Source organism: Hypoxylon trugodes (assembly GCF_022578975.1).
Source record: "Hypoxylon trugodes strain CBS 135444 unplaced genomic scaffold F4822scaffold_2, whole genome shotgun sequence".
NCBI lineage: Eukaryota > Fungi > Ascomycota > Sordariomycetes > Xylariales > Hypoxylaceae > Hypoxylon > Hypoxylon trugodes.
This window is the reverse complement of record NW_026250017.1, coordinates 3,582,547-3,602,777: the sequence shown is the minus strand read 5'-3', so window position 1 is coordinate 3,602,777 and position 20,231 is coordinate 3,582,547. Positions and strand designations below refer to the sequence as shown.

General features: G+C 47.1%; 9 protein-coding genes across 9 annotated transcripts; 3 read left to right on the top strand and 6 right to left on the bottom strand.

Annotated features, from left to right (window-relative positions):
- The first annotated feature begins 841 nt into the window (after positions 1 to 841).
- Positions 842 to 2,520, top strand: F4822DRAFT_142430 (uncharacterized protein). Its single transcript, XM_051452870.1, has 2 exons — positions 842 to 1,683; positions 1,746 to 2,520. The coding sequence occupies exons 1-2, from the start codon at positions 1,077 to 1,079 to the stop codon at positions 2,456 to 2,458; spliced, it is 1,320 nt and encodes a 439-aa protein (XP_051318607.1). The 5' UTR covers positions 842 to 1,076; the 3' UTR covers positions 2,459 to 2,520.
- Positions 2,520 to 4,102, bottom strand: F4822DRAFT_142531 (Glutathionylspermidine synthase). The gene has a single exon (XM_051452872.1). It carries the CDS (start codon positions 3,983 to 3,985, stop codon positions 2,582 to 2,584), a length of 1,404 nt encoding a protein of 467 aa, XP_051318606.1. The 5' UTR covers positions 3,986 to 4,102; the 3' UTR covers positions 2,520 to 2,581.
- Positions 4,103 to 4,821: 719 nt separating this feature from the next.
- F4822DRAFT_142529 (uncharacterized protein) lies at positions 4,822 to 5,408 on the top strand. Its single transcript, XM_051452871.1, has one exon. The coding sequence runs from the start codon at positions 5,020 to 5,022 to the stop codon at positions 5,314 to 5,316; it is 297 nt and encodes a 98-aa protein (XP_051318605.1). The 5' UTR covers positions 4,822 to 5,019; the 3' UTR covers positions 5,317 to 5,408.
- A 1,395-nt stretch (positions 5,409 to 6,803) lies between these two features.
- F4822DRAFT_392341 (uncharacterized protein) lies at positions 6,804 to 7,691 on the bottom strand. The gene is made up of 2 exons (XM_051457195.1): positions 7,671 to 7,691; positions 6,804 to 7,606 (listed from the first exon to the last, which is right to left on the bottom strand). The coding sequence occupies exon 2, from the start codon at positions 7,586 to 7,588 to the stop codon at positions 7,052 to 7,054; it is 537 nt and encodes a 178-aa protein (XP_051318604.1). The 5' UTR covers positions 7,589 to 7,606; positions 7,671 to 7,691; the 3' UTR covers positions 6,804 to 7,051.
- An 11-nt stretch (positions 7,692 to 7,702) lies between these two features.
- F4822DRAFT_142613 (heterokaryon incompatibility protein-domain-containing protein) lies at positions 7,703 to 9,671 on the bottom strand. Its single transcript, XM_051452873.1, has 2 exons — positions 8,866 to 9,671; positions 7,703 to 8,793 (listed from the first exon to the last, which is right to left on the bottom strand). The coding sequence occupies exons 1-2, from the start codon at positions 9,449 to 9,451 to the stop codon at positions 7,862 to 7,864; spliced, it is 1,518 nt and encodes a 505-aa protein (XP_051318603.1). The 5' UTR covers positions 9,452 to 9,671; the 3' UTR covers positions 7,703 to 7,861.
- A 321-nt stretch (positions 9,672 to 9,992) lies between these two features.
- F4822DRAFT_426032 (APG6-domain-containing protein) lies at positions 9,993 to 11,581 on the bottom strand (the record flags this gene model as incomplete). Its single annotated transcript, XM_051460467.1, has 2 exons — positions 9,993 to 11,416; positions 11,497 to 11,581. The coding sequence occupies 2 exons, from the start codon at positions 11,579 to 11,581 to the stop codon at positions 9,993 to 9,995; spliced, it is 1,509 nt and encodes a 502-aa protein (XP_051318602.1).
- A 370-nt stretch (positions 11,582 to 11,951) lies between these two features.
- Positions 11,952 to 15,199, top strand: F4822DRAFT_392337 (uncharacterized protein). Its single transcript, XM_051457194.1, has one exon. It carries the CDS (start codon positions 12,107 to 12,109, stop codon positions 14,939 to 14,941), a length of 2,835 nt encoding a protein of 944 aa, XP_051318601.1. The 5' UTR covers positions 11,952 to 12,106; the 3' UTR covers positions 14,942 to 15,199.
- A 342-nt stretch (positions 15,200 to 15,541) lies between these two features.
- Positions 15,542 to 18,453, bottom strand: F4822DRAFT_392334 (casein kinase II alpha subunit CKA). Its single transcript, XM_051457193.1, has 8 exons — positions 18,355 to 18,453; positions 17,792 to 18,279; positions 17,602 to 17,643; positions 17,365 to 17,543; positions 17,061 to 17,255; positions 16,937 to 16,999; positions 16,452 to 16,808; positions 15,542 to 16,400 (listed from the first exon to the last, which is right to left on the bottom strand). Exons 2-8 carry the CDS (start codon positions 17,862 to 17,864, stop codon positions 16,290 to 16,292), a joined length of 1,020 nt encoding a protein of 339 aa, XP_051318600.1. The 5' UTR covers positions 17,865 to 18,279; positions 18,355 to 18,453; the 3' UTR covers positions 15,542 to 16,289.
- An 868-nt stretch (positions 18,454 to 19,321) lies between these two features.
- Positions 19,322 to 20,125, bottom strand: F4822DRAFT_426029 (uncharacterized protein; the record flags this gene model as incomplete). Its single annotated transcript, XM_051460466.1, has 2 exons — positions 19,322 to 20,005; positions 20,069 to 20,125. The coding sequence occupies 2 exons, from the start codon at positions 20,123 to 20,125 to the stop codon at positions 19,322 to 19,324; spliced, it is 741 nt and encodes a 246-aa protein (XP_051318599.1).
- Between the last annotated feature and the right edge of the window lie 106 nt (positions 20,126 to 20,231).

Here is a 20,231-nt window from a genome sequence, read left to right as displayed (position 1 = left end):
AGATGCTGATTCGTTCATTTCAAAGTAAATACATCTATACCAACCATGCGCTGTGAGGTATGCTAGTTCATACCTACAATTTTGGGTTATGAGTATTTCTAATGCATTGACCTACTCTGGGGAATAGGTAGACATTAGCTGGCTCTATTTATGTGCACTTACCAGGCTAAAATGCTCTACAAAGAAACACACTTGGATATGAAAAATATATTCCCTTTAGTACAAGTATGAATACTATATTGTGGGAAAGAATTGGGTATATTGATGAAAGGATGGTACGCTTGTGGACATAAGTTTACTGTTGATGATCTCTCGTGAAGCGCTAGGTCCCGGAAGCATGCTTCCGTTCAACGTCTGTTGAAAGAAAGGGTACTTACTGTATGGGTAACACGGCTCTTAACTGTGTCGACCGAAGATACAGTATCACACTGTGTAATATGACAATTTGCACAGGTGGACGCGTGGCGGTCTGTCTCGGTCACTCATACTGTCCCTTGAACTCAAATCCCTCCGCGACAGCGAGATTATACGTCCCGACAGACAACATAATGGCTGTGCCGAGGGCAGTCGTATGGGGCGCTGAGGCTTCCCCATATATGCGATAAAATTCTCGATACCAACTGAGCAATTTAGTATGTTGCCGATGATGAATAGCTTGGTTGTCTTGGGATCCTCACCCAGCGACAATTCTTCAAGCTCGTAATAGTATACCGCCTCATGGAGACCGAAAACACCTTTGATGGCGACAAGCCAGAGAACTGCCCCTGCGAATAACGTGTCCCAACCGTTCCTGGGTTGAACAGGGACAGACTCGCCTAAGAAAAGGGGTTTCCCCAGCAGGTCCGAGTTTATGATACTGAAATTCGGAGGCTTTGCTTGAGTGATTGCCTTAATCAAGATACATGTCCAATCAGATGCCTGCCCCCTTCCTTATGGCTTATCAGAAGATGGTTCACTGCGGGGAGTTACTGCAGCCTCCCGTAGGTGTACTATTAAATACCGCCGGATGATCTGCCCAAGAATTCACGATAGTCCCTATTCCATTTCTCTAAGATAATTTATCTACTACTCCAAAGATGGCCTCACCACTTCCACAACACACCCCCGAAGAGCAATTACTAACCAAGCTTGATGTCGATATCACACGGCATCAATTGACCGGCAATTTCTCTTGTGGTGGGCGACTTCCCGTCGCACATCATGAACAGCATAAGTATGGAAATTTTACAAGTGCGAAGCGCCCATTTAAATGCCCCGGTGTTATTGTCTCTTGGACGGCAGGTAACGTGCCTAAGTGTATGGAGATCGGTACCAGCGTCAATATAGATCAGGAAAAAGCTGGTTTGAATGAATTGGTTCAGGATTGTTACCCCGCAACCTTCGGCCATGAAAGCGAGAATGTCTTCGACGAGAATGTACGCAAGGCTGGTACTATCAATTCTTTCTTGACGAACTTCGATCCGTATAGTTTCGGTGTCATAGACACTATCGGGAAAGAACTCCTTCCTGGCATCACAAGAGCCGGGAAGCAGACAGCCATAGAAAGATGGGGGATCGTTGCTGAGCCCTATCACTTGAATGTATATTCCGCACCTTCGGGTATGTTCAAGGCACATGTTGATACGCCTCGTGGCCGGACTCATTTCGGTTCGCTAGTAGTTATCTTACCGACCAAGTTCTCAGGTACTTTTAGCAACTATACAGAAAAGGCACATATCGCCCTAGACGTGCTAATATTCTCCTAGGTGGTCAGTTACGAGTTAGCCATAACGAAAGGGAAGAGATCTATAGTGGAAGTAGTCTCTATCCGTCATATGATATCCATTGGGCAGCGTTCTACAGCGATTGCGAACACGAGGTTCTACCCGTTACGGACGGACATCGTGTTACACTAACATACCACCTCTATGTATATGAACAAATTGGGGGCCTTATACAGCCACAAATACAACCTCTAGATTCGAAATACTCCTCTCTATACCAGGGCGCCGTGGCTTTACTCGAATCGCCTGCCTTCATGAAGAGTGGCGGGATCCTTGGTTTTCATTGCGCCTATCAATATCCGGAAACATTTGAAGGCACACATTATTACGAACGCTACCCACTCACTCTAAAAGGTATCGACTTTATTGTCTTTACTATTTTCCGATCCCTCGGACTTACCGTACATATCAAACCCCGCGAGTCTGGAATGATTGGTGGGGCCCTATCTTCTGAGCCTCCGCCCGAGAATCTCGATCGCGGTTATTACATTGGCGACGAAATTTTCAATTATGTTCAGTGGCTTAATAACCATCCCAAAGCGGCCCCAGCCGGCGAAGGGCACCTTGCTCAACCTAAACCATTCTCTTGGATAGGAAACGAAATCGAAATTGATTGGGATTACGCATTCCGCGCTCTATTAGTAGTGATACCATCCTTTCCGGACCGACTTTCAAGATTTTCGCGAACTCAATAAATTGTCTACCTAGGTAGCTACCAAGACGAATACAAGGAGCTGATGGATCCTTTCCCTCTAGAGAAACGACACCATCACCCCTTTACCCCTTCATGTATGAACCATGCGTCTTTCACCAATAGTTTAGTTGACAACACTATCGATGTAATTCAGAACACTATTAGACTCATTCTCATCACCCGTATACTGAAGCGACGCTTCAATCTCATGAATATCGGGTACCGGTTTCCTCTCGTAGTTCAAAGGCGCATCGGAGATAGAATGCGGGATAAACGTGGAGGTCTGCACAGTGACCGGAATTTTATCCTCGCGGATACCCAAGCCCGCAGGTTCGCCATCAATAAACCAGAGACCCAGAACGGGGTAGTACGAAACGCCTTCCTCGTTCAGAAACTCCGGGAGTAGTGCAAGTTCTTGTACAATATACCCTTCCTTGCCGTACCACCCCATAGTCGCATCCTGTATCACTTGGCCATCCGCCTTTAAAACGACGTCCGCACCCTCGCGCGCGTAAATCGGCTTCCGAGCGAAATGAGTAAGGGAAGCAGGCGCTTCGCTCTCAAGGTACGTCGGGAGAAGCCACTTAGAGCGTGGGTCATCCTTGAAAAGGTCCCAAAGGATCGCGAACAGGGCTTTATTGCTCCACAGCATCTTGTATGGCGGTTCAATCCAGACGGTACCCCCGATGTAGTCCCCCGCATCATTGCGCAGCCCGATGTTATCCATATCCTTGAAGCATACTTCTGCGAAGTCTTGCTCTATCATCCATTCCCATGGATAAAGCTTGAAGATAACGTCAATGTGCTCGTTGTACTGGTCATAGAAGCGACCATCCGGACCTAAGGCAATCTGGTCCATGAACATGGTCTTAGTGGGCCATCCTGCTTGCTGGCATGTGTCCATCAAGAAAGTGGTAGCCATTGCGTCTTCGCCGGTGGGCTCCTGTCCTACCGCGAAGTGCACGGTGACTCGATGACCTAGTTTCTTTTCAACCTGAATTAGGTTCCTCTTCCATGCCTCAATGAGATCTTCGACGATAGAATTGAACTGGTCGGTTCCATGGCCGGTTTGTTCAAGCCAGAACCATTGAATGGATCCTGCTTCGATGATTGTTGTGGGTGTATCCGCGTTGAACTCATAGAACTTAGGGATCCGCAGTCTTGGATCCGGGTGATCAAGGCCTCCGAAGCAGATGTCAAATCGTCCATAGATACTCCCCCATACAGGCTCGCGTTCCCACGTTTCCTTGATCTGCTTAAGCGCAAATGCGGGGATCGCCATCTTGCTTGTGATTACTTCTAGGTGATTAACAAGATATTCGGCCGCCTCACAGCACATGGCGAAGACATCTTTGCCAGCTTCTTCCATCAACTTAATCTCCGCGTTGGTGAAGGAATAGTATCGATCATCCGGCCAGAAGAGTTCAGTTGCCGGGTCCCCGGGTTTGGGGTCCTTGCAGTACACAATCCCTTGACTCTGTACAAGCCGTTGGGCATTGGGTCGTTTTTCTACAGGAACACGCCGCATCCTGTTGTCCGTAAGATGATTAACTTAGAGTCTGTGTTAAAGTAATTTTATGTAGGAGTTGCAGAGGATGATGCGTTAATGCCTACTACTACTTCGAAAAATCCCACTGACACATATGGACAAGTTTATTTATTAACTTCTGTCTACTAGAATACAGATTCGAGCAAACTTCATAGTAGGACAAGTGATTTTTTTTTACAACACCTTCCTAGGTACTCAGAGCCTTCGACAGGGTTTGTGATACAGTGACACCAGCCTCTCGGGAGTTTCGTCCGATATTAATTCTCGAACCACTACTCATATACTCGATTATTTGTCAAGCACTGCATCACTGTCTTGGCTTGCGATGGATATATTTAAACACTCATTACATAGACGCCCGACTCGTAGATGACTGTACTTATGTGTCATACAAGCGCCATAGCCGATAAGAATATCTTCAGAGGTCTCCTCGGCCCCTCAACGCTCAAAACAAACCGAGACAAATAAGAGTCGACATGTTTATTCCTATATGAACTGCAGTTTGAAAATGAATACTTGTTTGTAGATGCATTTTGGAGAATATTAAGTGGCGTAGTCGTTGGTGAGTACGATGCTCCTCGCGAGGGGTTTTCGGAAAATGTTGGGACTTCACCCATTCCCTCGGTGTGCGGATCGCCACTCGCCTAACAAATAGCCAAGACAAACAGCAAACAAGTAGTCAAAAAAAGAAATCGGGGAGTCGTGAGCAGCCACCTTGTTGTTCATCGTCATGCGTTTCGCGGGCGTGACGCCGGCCGCAGTCCGTGGAGACACGCCGCGATCAGACTCGGGAGTCTGAGTACGTTGTCCGACGAATACCTAAGTCGGAGGCGAGGAAAGTGTATATATAACCTCGTCTCGAGCACCTCATCTTCGAACATTCTTACGATAGGAATCATCAGAATCCAGATATCTGAACTAAACCTCGCACTACCAAAACCAAACCCAACAAAAAACTTACATTCTTTGCACTTTCGTTTCGACGATTCGAACCAACTTACCAACCCATCAAAATGAGGAACACCATCGCTCTTCCCGCCCTCCAGGTCGCTACCGCGGCTTTCTTCGCCACGGCTGCCCAGGCGGAGACCTACTGCGTGACCTCAGAGTCCAAGGTTGTCGACCCCGACAACTGTCCCCAGGAGGGCAACTCCGGCAACTTCTTCCTTGCCCAGGGCCCCTCTGGTGCTGCCATCGGTGACCAGCTCCCGCAGGTTTCGGCCCGCATGGCCGACTCGGGCTACGTCTCCGGCGGATTCGGCAAGAGAGACGACTGCGACACCACCAAGCAGGACTGTGGTGGTTCTTAAATTGGCAATACACCTAGCTACGGATATGTGGGATTAGTCTCCGGAAGGTGTTGATTGGTCGAGCGTCCGTGGGAGTGGTGGTTGTTGGCCGACGATGGATACTGAAGGAGGCTGGCATGCACTACTACGAATTTGACTTACAGCTTGGACCATAGGGGAGGAATAGGGGCTTATTTCCATATATCTAGAGACAGGCAGGATCAATATATTCTTCCTTGGGTACAGAACCATCTACCTGTCTTGATGGGCGGATAGTTCTGGTCTCAAGGGTATATTGGCTCCCACTTTGCTTATCGCTGTTTTGGTCGTATTGTTTTCTTATGTGCCACCTCGCAGTGGCAATACCTTCAATTCTTGCAGCCTGTAAGGATGCTCGTTCTCGAAGCGTCTTGGAAATACTACCACTGCTACTATTAGCATCACTAGCTAAGAAAATAAATATATTGGTGTTTCGACCAATACAATGAAAAAAGGAATGCCTACCCCTTTTGCGTAACGCCCTGTATTCCGCGTATAGAATATAACCTCCCCGGCATCCCTTGGTTTACGTATAAATTAGGCATAGCCGGCCTCATCATATCTTACGTACGCATAAATCCAATATAGGTAACCCCAAGCCATCACAAGAGCCCTGGTTTATATTGCCCACTCTCTTGACCTCCCAACAACAATTAATCCACGGCCGTTATATCAAGGTCCTAGCACCGGACATGAATATCAAACGACTTGCATCGACCACGATCTGATAACTCGTGTTCCACGCGGCTGTATACTGCAGGTAGGTGGATAACCCCACACCCCATATCCCGTAAAGGAAGTCACAATCTGCCTCCCGCTCTTGCTAACACGGCAGCTAAACAAACCCCGAGAAAACCGGGACGGACCCGCTTCGGCAATCAAAGCTTAACACAACCTCGTATATCGATCCAGATCCTCGGGACGTTCCGACTAGCTGCGGCTGAGGCGTTTCAGATATATCTTAGGCGGCGTTGGTACCGGTATTTCTATCTGGAGGGCTAGAGTCGACTGACATGTGCCTGAGTTTGTTGCGCGCATAGTCAACCCATATTGAAGTTGTCACCAAGCGGCCTTCGAGTAACCCGCTTGTTTGTCTTGTGGAGTCGAGTTCGGAGTCTGAACTATGTATAGCTACCCCATGTTTGCGGGATAGAATAGAACTCGATATTGGTCGGGCTTGTTTGACGATGGTCCACAGGGTTTAGGAGTAGTGAAAACTTGGAGTAGGATATTTCGTGTTGTCGCGTTAACCGATGTCGGTTGGGTTTTGACGCCGCTATTCGGAGCGGAACACGACTTACAGCCTGCTTCATTTCCTCGAATCAGTCCGAGGTCACCTGAGATAGATTGATGGGTTTGGATATCTAATTAGAAAAATTGGGATAGTCAATTGTGTAGGCTTCCTTAGGAGCTCATAAGACGAAGCTGAAGTATGGGGGCAAATGTCAGTACGAAACGATGATGTATTTCCTGGGTTGATTTTCACCGTCTCTGACCGTGCGAATTACTTTGCTGCCCCCTTAGTAATCACCTACGACCCCTCACAAGCCACATCGGAATGGCGCCGTCCCGTGAAAATACTTCTAGATGTATATAAAAGCAAAACCCATGGCCACCATCGGCGGGTGTCTTCATCAAAATGAAGTGAGGTTCACCGCGAATTCACGCTTGTGTATTTGCTTAAAGTCCTTATAATTTATTCTCATCGACCATTAATTCAACGGATAATTACCTCATGAAGAGAATTATCCTCAACAATCTTCCACCATACCTTTCCGAGCATCAACTCTTCGCTCCTGATCTCCGCAAAGCCTATCAATCGATATACCCCGCCATCCCCAACCTCCCTAAGAACAAGTAGCAAGGAAATACCAGATATCATGAAGATACAATCTCCTACTTCCGTACCCCTGGGGCAATTGCTATACCTCACTCCGAAAAACTCCCCCGTAGCCTCCGCCAGAACGCGCTGTCTCTTCGCAAATGCATTTGTTAATTTAATGTGATAATTAGCAAGAACAGGAAACCGACGAAGTATCGAAACAATCTCATGCGCAGGCCGATTAAGAAACCACCAAATCAGCGCATACCAACGCCCAAATTTCGAAAACGCCAACTTCCGCAGCGTATTCAAATCTTGCGAAGTATCTCCGTCGAAGATATAATGGCTGTGAAGGCGGTATCTCGGCGCTCCCCTGGGGAGTGGTAAGCGACCGCCGTGTTTTCTCGACCTTAAAGCGCGAATATTTTCCATATTGTGAATATGAAGAGGTAGTTCTTTTTCGTCAAACGTCTCCCCCGTGTCCTGGAAATCTTGGCTAACCCAAGTGATACGGCCAACTTCCTTACCCAGAAGAGATAGTTCCTGATTATCGCGAAGGCTCCAAACCGATCTAGACATTGGAGTACACATCCCCGATGTAGGCCAGTCCCCGCCATTCGGACCTGGCCCTAACGGCCGAAGGTGACCACCTACATCGTATCCCGTATTGCCCGTGCCGGTGATAGAAGCGAACCAACGCCGAAGTCAGTGCTCCCACGTATGAGGGTCGTGCAACTCGGCAGTAACAGAATATCGTGCCGACCGTAGATCCATGGGGGTGAAACTCAGATACTTAGGGTCTAGCCATGAGTCTTCTCCAGACAGATCCCAATTGGGCACCCAAGAAGGCTGCCCCTTCGGTCCTTGATTCGAGCAACAAAGAAGGAGATTGAGAGATTTGCATCCCTCAAGACATTTGACGGTCAATTCTGTACTGATCGCGGCAAAATTATCGGTCGATACGGGCCCTCCAATATTGATACCTAGCTGGTTTAATACCTCAACCGCACCACGAATTCGATCGATCGGCTCAAGACATCTCCGTCGGCGGATCTCCTGGACTATTGCTCGGAGGGGATTTAGTATGGTCCCCGGGTGTAAAGAAGTATTATACCCCCTTTCCCACCTGAGCAGGTTGCAGTTGACCATTGCCAGGAGAAAAAGCGCAAGGTACAGACCACAAGTTGCAGAGAATACATAAAGTACAATACTACTCTTTGCAAATAGAGTGAGGAAGAGACCCACGAACTCCAGAATGAAGGTTACGAAAATAGGCATCATCCAAGAGGTCCTCGATTCGGGTTTGGCGCGCCTGAAGAATTGTTTACGTGACTCGTCCAGGGTTTTAGCATCGTTAGGATCAATATGAATCTCATTCCACATCTTGACTAATGCAATCCACCGGTGAGCCGCCTCGTTGAACCAACCGAAACGTGAAATAAACGCGACACTGTGAATCAATGACCGCCAGGGTAATCGTTTAGACCCGCATTGTATATATGGATTCGGGTTTAGGACGGCCTCCTGTAAGGTCCAAACTCGAGTGATCCACTGCCGACCCAGGAGTACCGGAACAGCATAGTCTGATACTAGTTGATCTGGTAGACACATTGAGGCGCGATTTTTCTTATAGGCATCTGATATATGATGAAAATTTGTTAGAAACTAGTTCAGAGGTGCTCGAGTTCTTATGGCGGGCTTTGACTCACTCCTTGGCCACACAGCAAATGACAAAATCTCAATGAAGCGTAGGAAGAGGATGCGAAGCATAGCACGCGAGTGAGCCTTTTGGGGTATTGTATAGCTGTGATTTTCGCTCGGATCTAGTAGATCTTGGAATCCACAATTCTCGAGGTAATCCATGGCTTCATCGGTCTCGCTATCGGCTTTTCCCAGCCAGATACAGACTGAGGATGCTTTCTTATAGATCTCGCCCATCATCATAATTTGGCCAGTTTTCTCAACTTCATCTTTCTGGTTGATGCATATTGCGTCGATCCAAAGCGCGATCGAGCTGGGCTCTGCGCTAGTATTTCTGGATCTCCGTATGTCCTGACGAAATTGAGCCAGAGCTTCCCAGCAATTCTCCGTTACCTCGAAAGGGTGGCCATTACAGAGGACTACCTGGGGAGGCTGCGCGGTAACGCCCCAAACGTACGATAGCGCGACGAAAGCCGGATTCTCTGTTAAGTTGGCGACCTCAAGTCGACACCGTAAAGGCGCATCGTCTTCGTCGGGAAATAATGTGAGAAGCCGAATCGAAGTTGAGCCTATTAATTGAGGGCCTGGATACATTTTGCGAAGGTATATGGATGGCGCGAATTTTGTATGTAATTACCGTATAGTCTTGCCCTATATATACCTAGGTAATATTAGGACCCTGCATGCAACATATCATGATGCAGGCCCATGAAGTTTCGATGACCTATCACCATTCGAGCTTTGCCAGGGCTAGAAAGCGGGAAGTCTCAGCCCCTGTATTTATATAAGAATGAGGAAACAAAGATAGATGCAGATCCTGAGAGCCAAGATGAGCTGAACTGCAGGAGGGTTGCAATAGACCGTTACCATGGCGCGAAATGAAAAAGAAGCTAAGCTGTATTAGGACGCGTGAATAGGCACGGGCGTATATAAGAATAAATCATGATCTTTTTGAGCCTTCATAATCCTAAATTTAGGGAGTTTACGTACCGCTATAATGAGCTAGTAGACATGATCGTATGTCGCATGTTCGGTATTGCAGCACAAGAACCTTGGTATCGACATTCTTTCACACACTCTATCCACGCCATAAACGCCATTCCTGTAAAATGACCAAGCGCATTTCAATAGTAGTTTAGCGCCCATTTGCTGCTACATGGCTAACATTGCTTGCATGCGCAATCAGGAACTTGCAGCAGGTGAGAGCGAATTTGCATGCCTTCGTCCAACTCTCGTCGTTGTTCATCCCCAATTTGATGCTATAATGTCCTATCCTGTCGTCTCCGATCTTGTCCCCTTCAATTTTGTAGGGGAGCGCTAGTTGGTGGAGCGGGTATCCAACTTGGTTGTTACCTGATTCTGTTTGTTGATGTACAAAGGCTCCAAGTTGCCTGACCAACTCCAGGAAAGCTATCATTCCTTGATCAAACTTGCGGTTCCATAGCATTTGCAAGGGTAGATCGCCTGAGCTAAAGAGCTCGAGAACACTCTTCTTAGGTCCAGGTGGTGGTCCGCTTCGATGACCACCTAATCGGCTAGACGATGGTGAAGGATAGTCATAGCGGATGATCTTCGATGTTGAGCCCATAGGTAACGGTTCATAACCATCAAATTTATATCCCAACTTATCAGCCACAGTGACCACCAGCAATAGAGCTTGTCCCCATGCGGCGTTGATTTCCGGCCAATCTACGGGCTTCGTTGACAATCTACCAAGCCTAAGCCCGTTGATCGTCGCAAAATGACCATCGTGATGTATTGAGAAGGTATCGTTGTAGACATTCGCTCGCTGAAGCTTGGTAAGAAGCTGTGAGTCATGGTCGAATTTGGAGTTGATGCTGTCTCTTTCGTTTTGGAATTCGGCGAGTTTCATTGCAAATGCGTTGCGCTCTCTCCAGAACTGTTCCTCTTCGGCATCTAGTACTTGTGATTCCTCTTCTAGTGCTGCGATTTCAGCATCTAGATCGGCCTTTTCTTTCTCCAAAGCGGTGAGTTGCTTCATAGATTCTTCTTCATCCTTGCGTGCTTTCTGTAGAGCTTGTTCGGATTCGGCAATATCCTCTTCGCCGGGTACATCCGCCTGGACCTGCTTGAGGAAGGCAGCGTATGCATCTCGTTCTCGTGCTGCTGATTCTAATTTCTTCTGAAGCCCATCTACTAGCATTTCTGTACACTCGACACAAATAGGATGATCTATATCGGACCGGGCGGATAATATTTCGAAGAGCTTATTGATACGTTCGGCTTCGTGGGGTTGTGCGGATCTCCCATCGTTTCGCTGGCCGGTAGAAAGCGATTTTCGACGTTGTTGTCTTGGATTTGGTGTTTCTATGGGAGGTGTGAGTCTCGGGGGAGCTACTTGAGATTCTGTAAGGAGGACGAAGGACATGGCTGAGCTATCGCGGGGTTGGCCATCGCCACGCAAGCCACTGCCACCTCTCTTAAAAGTAGGGGGACCGGCATCTTTGGATACTCTATCATATAATGCTCTTCTCTCGGAATCGTGTGGGTATATTAATCGCGATGCGGAGGGTCGTTTCGGCTGTTGGGAAGACGAAGCTGCGAAGTGAATTGTGTGAGTTTAGCTGAGAGCATGTAACGATATTTGAACATTTGCACATTTGAATGGAGTTACTAACCGACAAGTAGATTGAATGCAGCCGGATTTAGGTCTTCTAAAGACCCATCCAACTTTAATGGAGCGCGACACTTTTGGCAATACATCGCGGCTTTAGAATAGGTCTTGTTAGTTCCATGCTGATGTTGTTGTTTGTATTGAAAGATTGTAAGTTTAAATGAAGACGATGGAAAGTTACGACGTTGAGCTACGCATGCGACCGGTACGTCATCAGCTGATCACCCAGGCCACCCAGGCACCTGTAGCGCTAGAATTTAGGCTGTTCAGGGCAGGTGGGCTACTGTAAGGGAAACGGCGAACCCCCCGGAAGGTACTATTGCCCTTGTACCTTTAACGCTATGTACTGAGGGGTGGTACTTAATCAGTATACTATTTTAAGTACAGTGCTATTGTTATGATAAGATAGCGACGCGCTTATCGATTTTCATTTACGCGTTTGTTCATTGCAACAAAGCAATTCACTCTATCAATCCGTTGGAACTTGAATAACTTTCTTAGTTAAGCTAATATCTTTCTACTCGGAAATATATTCAATCGATCTTTTCTTAATGCACTAAAACTCACTCGATTCATGTCGGCCTTACGGCCATGGCCACGCCGCAGTTACAATCATGGAACCCCCTTCAAAGAAAATACGGCTTGGCCAAGCCCCTTACGATAACGACGACAACGATGATGAAGCAAATTTGGATGAATTATCTATGACCCCAAATCAATTTGATGCAAGACAAGATCCCCTATATGAACTTGACAGGGGGCGAGCTAAGGCAGCAACAAGACTCAAGTCAGCTTTTGAACGCATATTCGAAAAGTATGAGAGGGATTTCACTGATGTCGGCGATGAGATTGACCTTGAGACTGGTGAGATAATCGTTAATAACGGACATCTTCAGTCTCTTGAAGATGAGAAAGATCGCACTAGGGAAGGCTCAATTTCTAGTAATGAGGAAGAAAGGATCATGAGAGGAAAGGAAACCAGCTCGGCTTCGAATTCACATCCTAAATCAGTGGTACAAGCCAATCCATCTATGCATAACGCTTCGCACGGATTTCATCCGGGATTCAACCAACCCAATATGGCTACTGGATTTTATCACCAACCACCACCATTCGGAATGGGTACGGATCCATTCGGATATCCTAATCCGTTCATGTTCGGGCCGCCTATGTTCGGCAATGCGCCGGTCGATCCGCTCTGGCAAACCCCTGAGGTCTCAACGAATCCGTATCAAAATAGATTCAACTTCATGGGACAACCTATGGAACAATCGATGGGATTTCCACATTCATTTGGGCACGGGCCAATGTTCACAGGACCAAGCTATGGCAGCTCCTTCAATGGGTTTTCCCATCGTCCATTGTCAAAGAAACTCCCTTGTGCGAAACCTTCAGGACAGAAACTCCTACTTCGTGCAGCGTCAGCCGATGATGACTCTGAAGAAGATGATATTTTACTAGGCGGCAGTACCCAAAAGGTCATAAAAATTGCGTCTACGGAAGATAGTCAGCCCCCAGCACCGGCTACTATAGCTGAAATATCAAAGCAAGTAAATCGGGAAGATATTGAACAAACAGCTACTCCCGTACTTGAACAGGATTCTCAAAAATCACGCCGCGGGCCGGGCCGGCCAAAGAAGACAGCCACACAAGACAAACCACCGGAGTCTGATGGCAGAGCGCCTGGGAATGGCGATGAAAACACGGAAACCAGCAAAAGTCCAGAGCCCACCCCCACAGTTGAGCCAATAGCTGCATCACCCTTACCATCGCCACCAGTGGAAGGGGAATCTATCTTGGCAAGACAGATTGCTGCGAAATTAGCCCAAATCAAAGCCAAAAACCGGAAAGCACAGATGAAAAGGTGCCATCTCAGACCGGAAATCATCGACATGCCTAATGCCACAGAAGAGATGGTTAATGAAGGATCTAGTATATTGCCTATAGAAACGACCGAATCTAGTAGAGATCCTATCGACCCTCTACACGAAAAAGTCGGGCAGTCCGACTCGTGTCTAGGAGTTGCGGAGGATATTAACGTAGATGCGCATGTAGATACTGATACCAACCCTGACCAAGAAAACCACAAAGAATTGCCTCTGAACGAAGGGGACGAAGACAGGAGTGCGAGAGCGCGAAGTGATTCGACCGACTTTCAGTCCGCCCTCACAGAGCAACTGGAATCTTTGTTTTCAGATGGCGAAACCAATACAAAGGAGACGGAAGAATCTTCTGAAGACAATGAGACAATTTTACCTAGTGAACCTGGCCGGTCTGACGGCTTGGTAGACGAGGAAGAACCACATCACAAACCAGAAGATTTGAGTCTTGATACTCACTCTCATCAAAGAGACAACGAGGACGTTGATTCTCATATTAACCATATAGAAGAGCCGAGTAATACAATAGAGGTGGAATACGATACCGTCGATAATGAAAACCTAAGCGCTACAAAGGATATAGAGAAGTCTCACATTGTATTAGACGATACCCAAGAAGCTGCACAGGATTCAAATGAATCGGTAGAGTCGGAAGAGACCCTTCCTCCGTTACCCGATCCTATACACGAAGAGAGACAGTCTCCCGAACTCGGTAGCATAGAACCAATACCACCTGTGGATAATACAGCAAACGAACCAACCCCCGAGGATCAAGCACTGGACTTACCAGGCGAAGAGGAAATCATGCCTCCACAAGTCCAAAAAGAAGCGTCACCACTCCGCTTAAAAAAGCGACCATCCGCTAAGACATCAGAATTGCCCATACGACCACCGCCCGCGTTACACGACTCTAGCTCAAAAACTAAGGACCTTCCCCCACCAACCACAAAACACAACGCCAACATCAAAACCCCTAGAACACCTAAAAAACGGAAAGAACCGAGTGCTGCATCAGAGCACAGGAGCAGCCCCAGCCGTACGCCATCCACCAAAAGGAAGTCCACACTCACATCGCTCGTCCCGGATGATCCCGACGATGATGACGATGAGCTAAGCGTACTTTCATCAAGTGCTGCGCCAAGCCCATTCCGTTTCTGGCCTGCGCCCGTTCGTACTACCGCCACTTCATCCGCACTGACCTCCACACCGCGTAAACCCAATCGCAGACACAACGCACTCGTCACACCCCACCGCATCAGCAAACGCACTGCGCCTCCAGCAACGGATTCCAGAGCCGCGATACGCGGTAAGAGACGCGGGTTCACTAGTAATAGCGGTGGAGTGCAGAGTTCACCCTTGGCGAGGACGGTTATGAATATGAATGCCTCTGCAGCTATCGCTGAAGGTGACGATGACATCCTAACTTCTACACCATCGCGACGGAAGCGCGATAGAGATGCGATGGCTCTAGATAGCAGTCCCGTACGCACGCCCAGCGGTACGGCAGAGAAGTGTGGCGAGGATGGGTATGTGTGTGATCGGGATTTTTGCTTTACTTGTTGCAAGTAGTGTTGGCAGGCTAACTCCTGGCTAATTGCTACGAGTACAACATGGCTTGGTATAATATAATGATGGACGCATGGGGATTCATCAAATCGAAGGGTTGGATTGGAATAAAGCTAGCATTTTGAGGAATTGCATTAACGGGGCTGGATGGGAGGGGAGCTACATGAGATTCAGGAGGTTCGTGGCTTGACCTTGATAACTATTACTGCGTATATATACCTTAAACTTTATAATAATGGCATAATGCTACATTTAGCTATACACGCAATTTTTACTTGTGATATTTCGTGATTTGGAGGAATACTTAGCTGAATATATGGTTATACACGTTACCGCGAGTAAGAAGAGGAAAAGGAGCGTAAGATTGTAACCAGATATTCAAGAATTCCTCTCTGAATGTTCGTAATTCACGTCCCGAGTTCAGTATCCCTCATTAAGCGATTTATATCAAGCAATGCTCGGTGACGAGCGACGGACACTACCATGAGCGGATATCGTCGGCACATCACGGCTTCATCTTACATTAATTCATGGCAACCTAGTATGTAAAGTAGATAATTTTACTTCGTCGCGAGATCTAGATGTAAAAACGTAGTGGGATCCGCTCCCCATAGCAAATCTAAGTATATTCAATTCACTATCAAATGCCCTTGAAACTTTGAGCCTAACACCCTCCGACGATGAAATCGACACCAAGACGAAAACCTACCAGGTCACTAACTACAGTCATGAAGATTGAAGATTTATTGATAACTCATCTGATGGTCTACACTATTTGATAATTTCCCATGCTGGCCTAACCCTACCGAGTACCTAGTAATCGCGGGAGGAGAGAAGAAAAATGTCATATTCCTCCCATTGCCCCATTTGCCATTTGCCCATCCCTTGAATAAGCCCGGGGAAACGCCAAAGCCAAGCCCAGCCATTTCTCTTGTCTGCATTCCACTCCTAATCACATCATACTCCTAGCACCCTATCATAGCGACCGAAGCTTTTTAGATAGTAGCATCGGTTATTTAAAAAGTGACGAGTCTCGTCGATCGTGATCTATTAGTGTTGGGTCGTCTTGCTTTCCCGAGAGCACCACATGGGTGTTGCGATGTGTTATGTGAAGGAATTGCAAATTACATGGAAGTCGTCTCAGCGATGTAGCTAGGAGAACAACTAATACCGAATTCCCACTTAAGCAAAGTTTGGCACCACATCTCATCGTGATGTCATTGATACGAGTGTAAATGGTCCATAATAAAGCGACGGACGAAACAGAAAAGACGAGAAGCCCGGGGTATCTCAATAATCCAGAGGTAGGGCCTGATAGAAGATGTCGTCCGTTACTAAACTGCATCGTAGCTCAAGATTCCGAGCTAACAGTTGCACCACCAAGGTATTCCGTTAGAGTGGCCTCGTCTCGAATGGGGGCGAAATACGCATGGGCCATAGCCTCCTTGGCTGTGAGACGCTCCTAGATATCAATTAGTAAAAATCAGAGAAAGGCGGGAGCAATTCTACAAACCTGGTGGTCGTATCGGAGGAGCTTGTCAAGGAAATCAATGGCTTCGTTGCTAACGAATCGCTGATTCTCGGTTGTGACAAAGCTGTGCCAGGGCTTCTTGGCAAAACGACCTAGGATATCGTCGTACTGGGGATCAAGTTCAATTTCGTACTTGTCTAGATAGTCGAAGAGATCATCCGTGCCGAGAACCTTTGCAATCTTAACCAGTTGGTCGGAATTGCTATTTCCGTGGAAGAAGGGCTCCTTTCGGAAGATCATGGACGCGAACATGGCACCAAGGGACCACATGTCTAGACTGTAATCGTACTCCTGGAAATCGACTAACAGCTCAGGTCCTTTAAAGTAGCGGGAAGCAACCTAAGGGAACATCGTTAGCATATTTAGACATGAAATCGTATCGTGATTTCGAAAATGTGCATCACGTGAGTATATTTGCAGCTCGCTGCAGAAGAGGGAAAGGTCTTTGGGGATTATGATTCACATACGCGCACATTATATTCGGTTCCGGGATGGTAGAACTCAGCTAGACCCCAGTCGATAAGACGTAACTAGCAAATAAGTCAGAAATAACAATATTAACAATCCAAAGTAGGTTGAGCAAATACATACCTTTCTATTCTCATGATCGATCATAACGTTATGAGGTTTTACGTCTCGGTGCATAACTCCCTTGCTGTGACAGTAGTCGAGAGCCTTCAAGAGCTCGAAGATGTAGTATCGTACATCAATGTCGTTGAACTTGGGGTAGAGGCTTCGGAAGTCGGTATTGTTCACATTCTCGAAGATGAGAGACGGAGTCTTACTCTAAATACGGAGACACATAGTCAGTACCAAATGATTCGCCTCGTAACGCGGGAAGAATCGTGTGCTAAACACTGATGCAAAACGTAGTTATGAAAAGGGAGCCGTCTACCTGGTTGTCTCTAACGACATCAAGAAGGGCGACGATGTTGGGACCACCAGAGAGATTCTGGAGAATCTTGATTTCTCGCTTGATCTTCTTCTTCTTAACCGGCTTGAGGACCTTGATAACACATTTTTGATAATTAATCACGTTGATTCCCTCAAAGACCTCCGAGTACTTTCCGCGGCCTGTCGAATATTAGTATTTCCGTCGTCGGGATTAATGCGGAACGTATTCGCGACATACCGATCTTCCTAACTACCTCGTAGTTCTCGAGAATGCCCCAGCCTGAATAGCACCAATATGTTAGTATTTAATTCCCCAGAAATAGATTTTGCCTTAAGAGAAAAAGCGTAGGATGAGAAAGATAGAGCCTCAAACGGGTTGGAGGCAAAGCGCATCACAATCCAATCCAAATAGCAATTCCGCGACTTACTGATATTAACGCTGTCGTAATCCCAGTACGCTCGGGGCATATTCTGGTTGACATCGGCGTAGACGCGCGCCATTTTGTCGTCGGTATCGTACGCCCAAGGAACCCCAAATGCTGGGTCTCGAGGGGGAATAGGCGCCGGGTTAAGGATACGAGATGGAGAATATCGTGAATAGATATTGTCGTCGTTTTCGCGGGAGGTTCGGTTGCGGCCGTAGAGGGGATCAGGCTCGGGCTCGCGATGGCGCGATGGGTGACGATATTCCCAGAACCGTGGCGGTCGTGGTTGTTGGAGGTAGTGGGATGGGGACGGGGACCTAGACAGGGCCGGGGGATTAGTTATTTGAAGGTGGGCAGGGCTGGTAGGGTGGGATGTCGAAGATTGGAACTAGAACCCGGTGTTGGCGCAGGGCAGTGCCTGAGTGTGGAGTGGAGTTGGTCGCACCTACGCACCTAACGCACCTAACGCACCTACCTACCCCCCGGCCAAACTACGGCAAGCTGATAAGTACAGTACGAATGATAGGAGTAAACTTAAATCTTGGTACTTTTCGTACGGTACTTACTGTACTTGGGGAAATAACCCCTTATAGATGTATCTTTGGTTACTTGGACCCATCATTGATTGTAATATGTAGGACACCAAATTTTGCAGGATTGATAAATGCAACAGTTTTATGTAGGTGAGTTCCTGCCCGATATTTTAAATTTCCTCGAACTATTCTTGCAGGTACTACGGTTGCAATAGTTTCAAACGAACTTTATTGTTCTTTGTCTTACATGCGGATCTTCTGCAGTAAGAACATTACTTAGGTAGCTCCCTAGGTGTCCTTATAAGGAAAGAGCCTCTGATTGTCTCGGGGCCCTTCTCCAAGTACATGAGTACAAGCTGCAGATTGGCTTGTCACCGCACAGTGTCCGCCTTCCTTACGGCTTTGCCATATGCAAAAGAAAAGCTTGAATAAGGACGCGTATGTACCAGGCCCGGCCACTGCGTATATGTCTATTTCAGATCTCCATGAACAATACATTAATCTCCAAGGTTCAAAATGGGGCTTAGCTAGAATCATACGTAGCTTAACTCTTGTAGATAAAATGCAAGGCCCCGTCCCCCACGTGCTGTTTATTATCGAGCATTCCAAGATCTACATAACACATGTATGTACTCGATTAGGTACTATGTGGAGAATTAGTGAAGATGTCCACAGTACCTGGATGGTAGAACAAAAAAAAAGCAATTATATGATGTTTTCAGAGAGAAGATTAAAGCGTTCGACATGCATCCAATTGGTAACCGACAATCCATCAGCTGACCGCCGATTTCATGTGGTTCCGGCAGACTTCCGACTAAGGATGACGATACAAAGGCTCTCATCACGGAAACGAAATAAGACAAAGACTGGGGAAAAGGGAATGTAATACGGACCTAACCGAAAATGTTGTAGCCGTATATCTATACTTGGGGTTCATGACCCGATATGGATAATGCATCTGGTCAAAAGATACAGGCTTGCAGGGGGCAAAATCCTCATATCAATCGTCGTACGAAATACGTCGGCGCTGTGCCGCAGGAGTTGCAGACGCATCCTGGGCTCCATCGAATTCATCGTAATCCAAGCTGTCCATACCAGCTTCAACCACGTCCCAGGTCCTCTTTCGTAAATCAGGCTTCTTCTCGGGATTGAATTTACGTTGGTCTTGTTTCTTTCGCTTCGAGCGCTGTCGCTTTTGGCGCCTTATTTCGGCTTTTGTAAGTTGGGGTTGCTCTACTTCGATCTCGCCGTCTTCACTACCATCCTGCACTTCGCCATCCTCCTCTTCCTTAATCTCCGCCTTATCAGAATTCTCGGCTTTGATATTGGTTGGAGATTGTGGTATCGAATCAGAGATGGAATTAGACGCGTCCTCTTCCTTAGCTGCCTGTAACAACGCCGCCGATTCCTTCCTGAGCTTATCAGCTTTGGATTCGACGCGACGCAGGGCTTCGATTTCTGAATGTCGGAAAATCGCGATTTGCTCGTCGGTTAGGGTGCGCTTGACGCCATCGGGGTAGTAGCCGAGGCCATCATCCTCTTCGTAATACTCCTCGTAATACTCTTCGTTTTCTTCGTAGTATTGACTATTACCTTCTGCATTTTCTGGCCGGAAAAATTGGAAATCGAAATGCCCGATGGACGCGTTGGAGAAGTGCGCGTCGTGAAATGATTCAATTTCTGCCTGCCTAGGCAGTCAGCATTAGCCAAACGAAGGAGTTTGCATTGATATGGAAATTTAACATACCTGCGAAACTTGTGGTACTCGGAAGAAACTCCCCAGAGTTTTCAAAGCAGCAGACATTGTCGCGAAGACAAGCTGTAGTCAATAGCTAAAATGTCTACGCAAATTGTTGTTGATGAAAAAGTGAGAAAGGGTGAATGAAGCTCGAGCTTTAACTTTCAATATC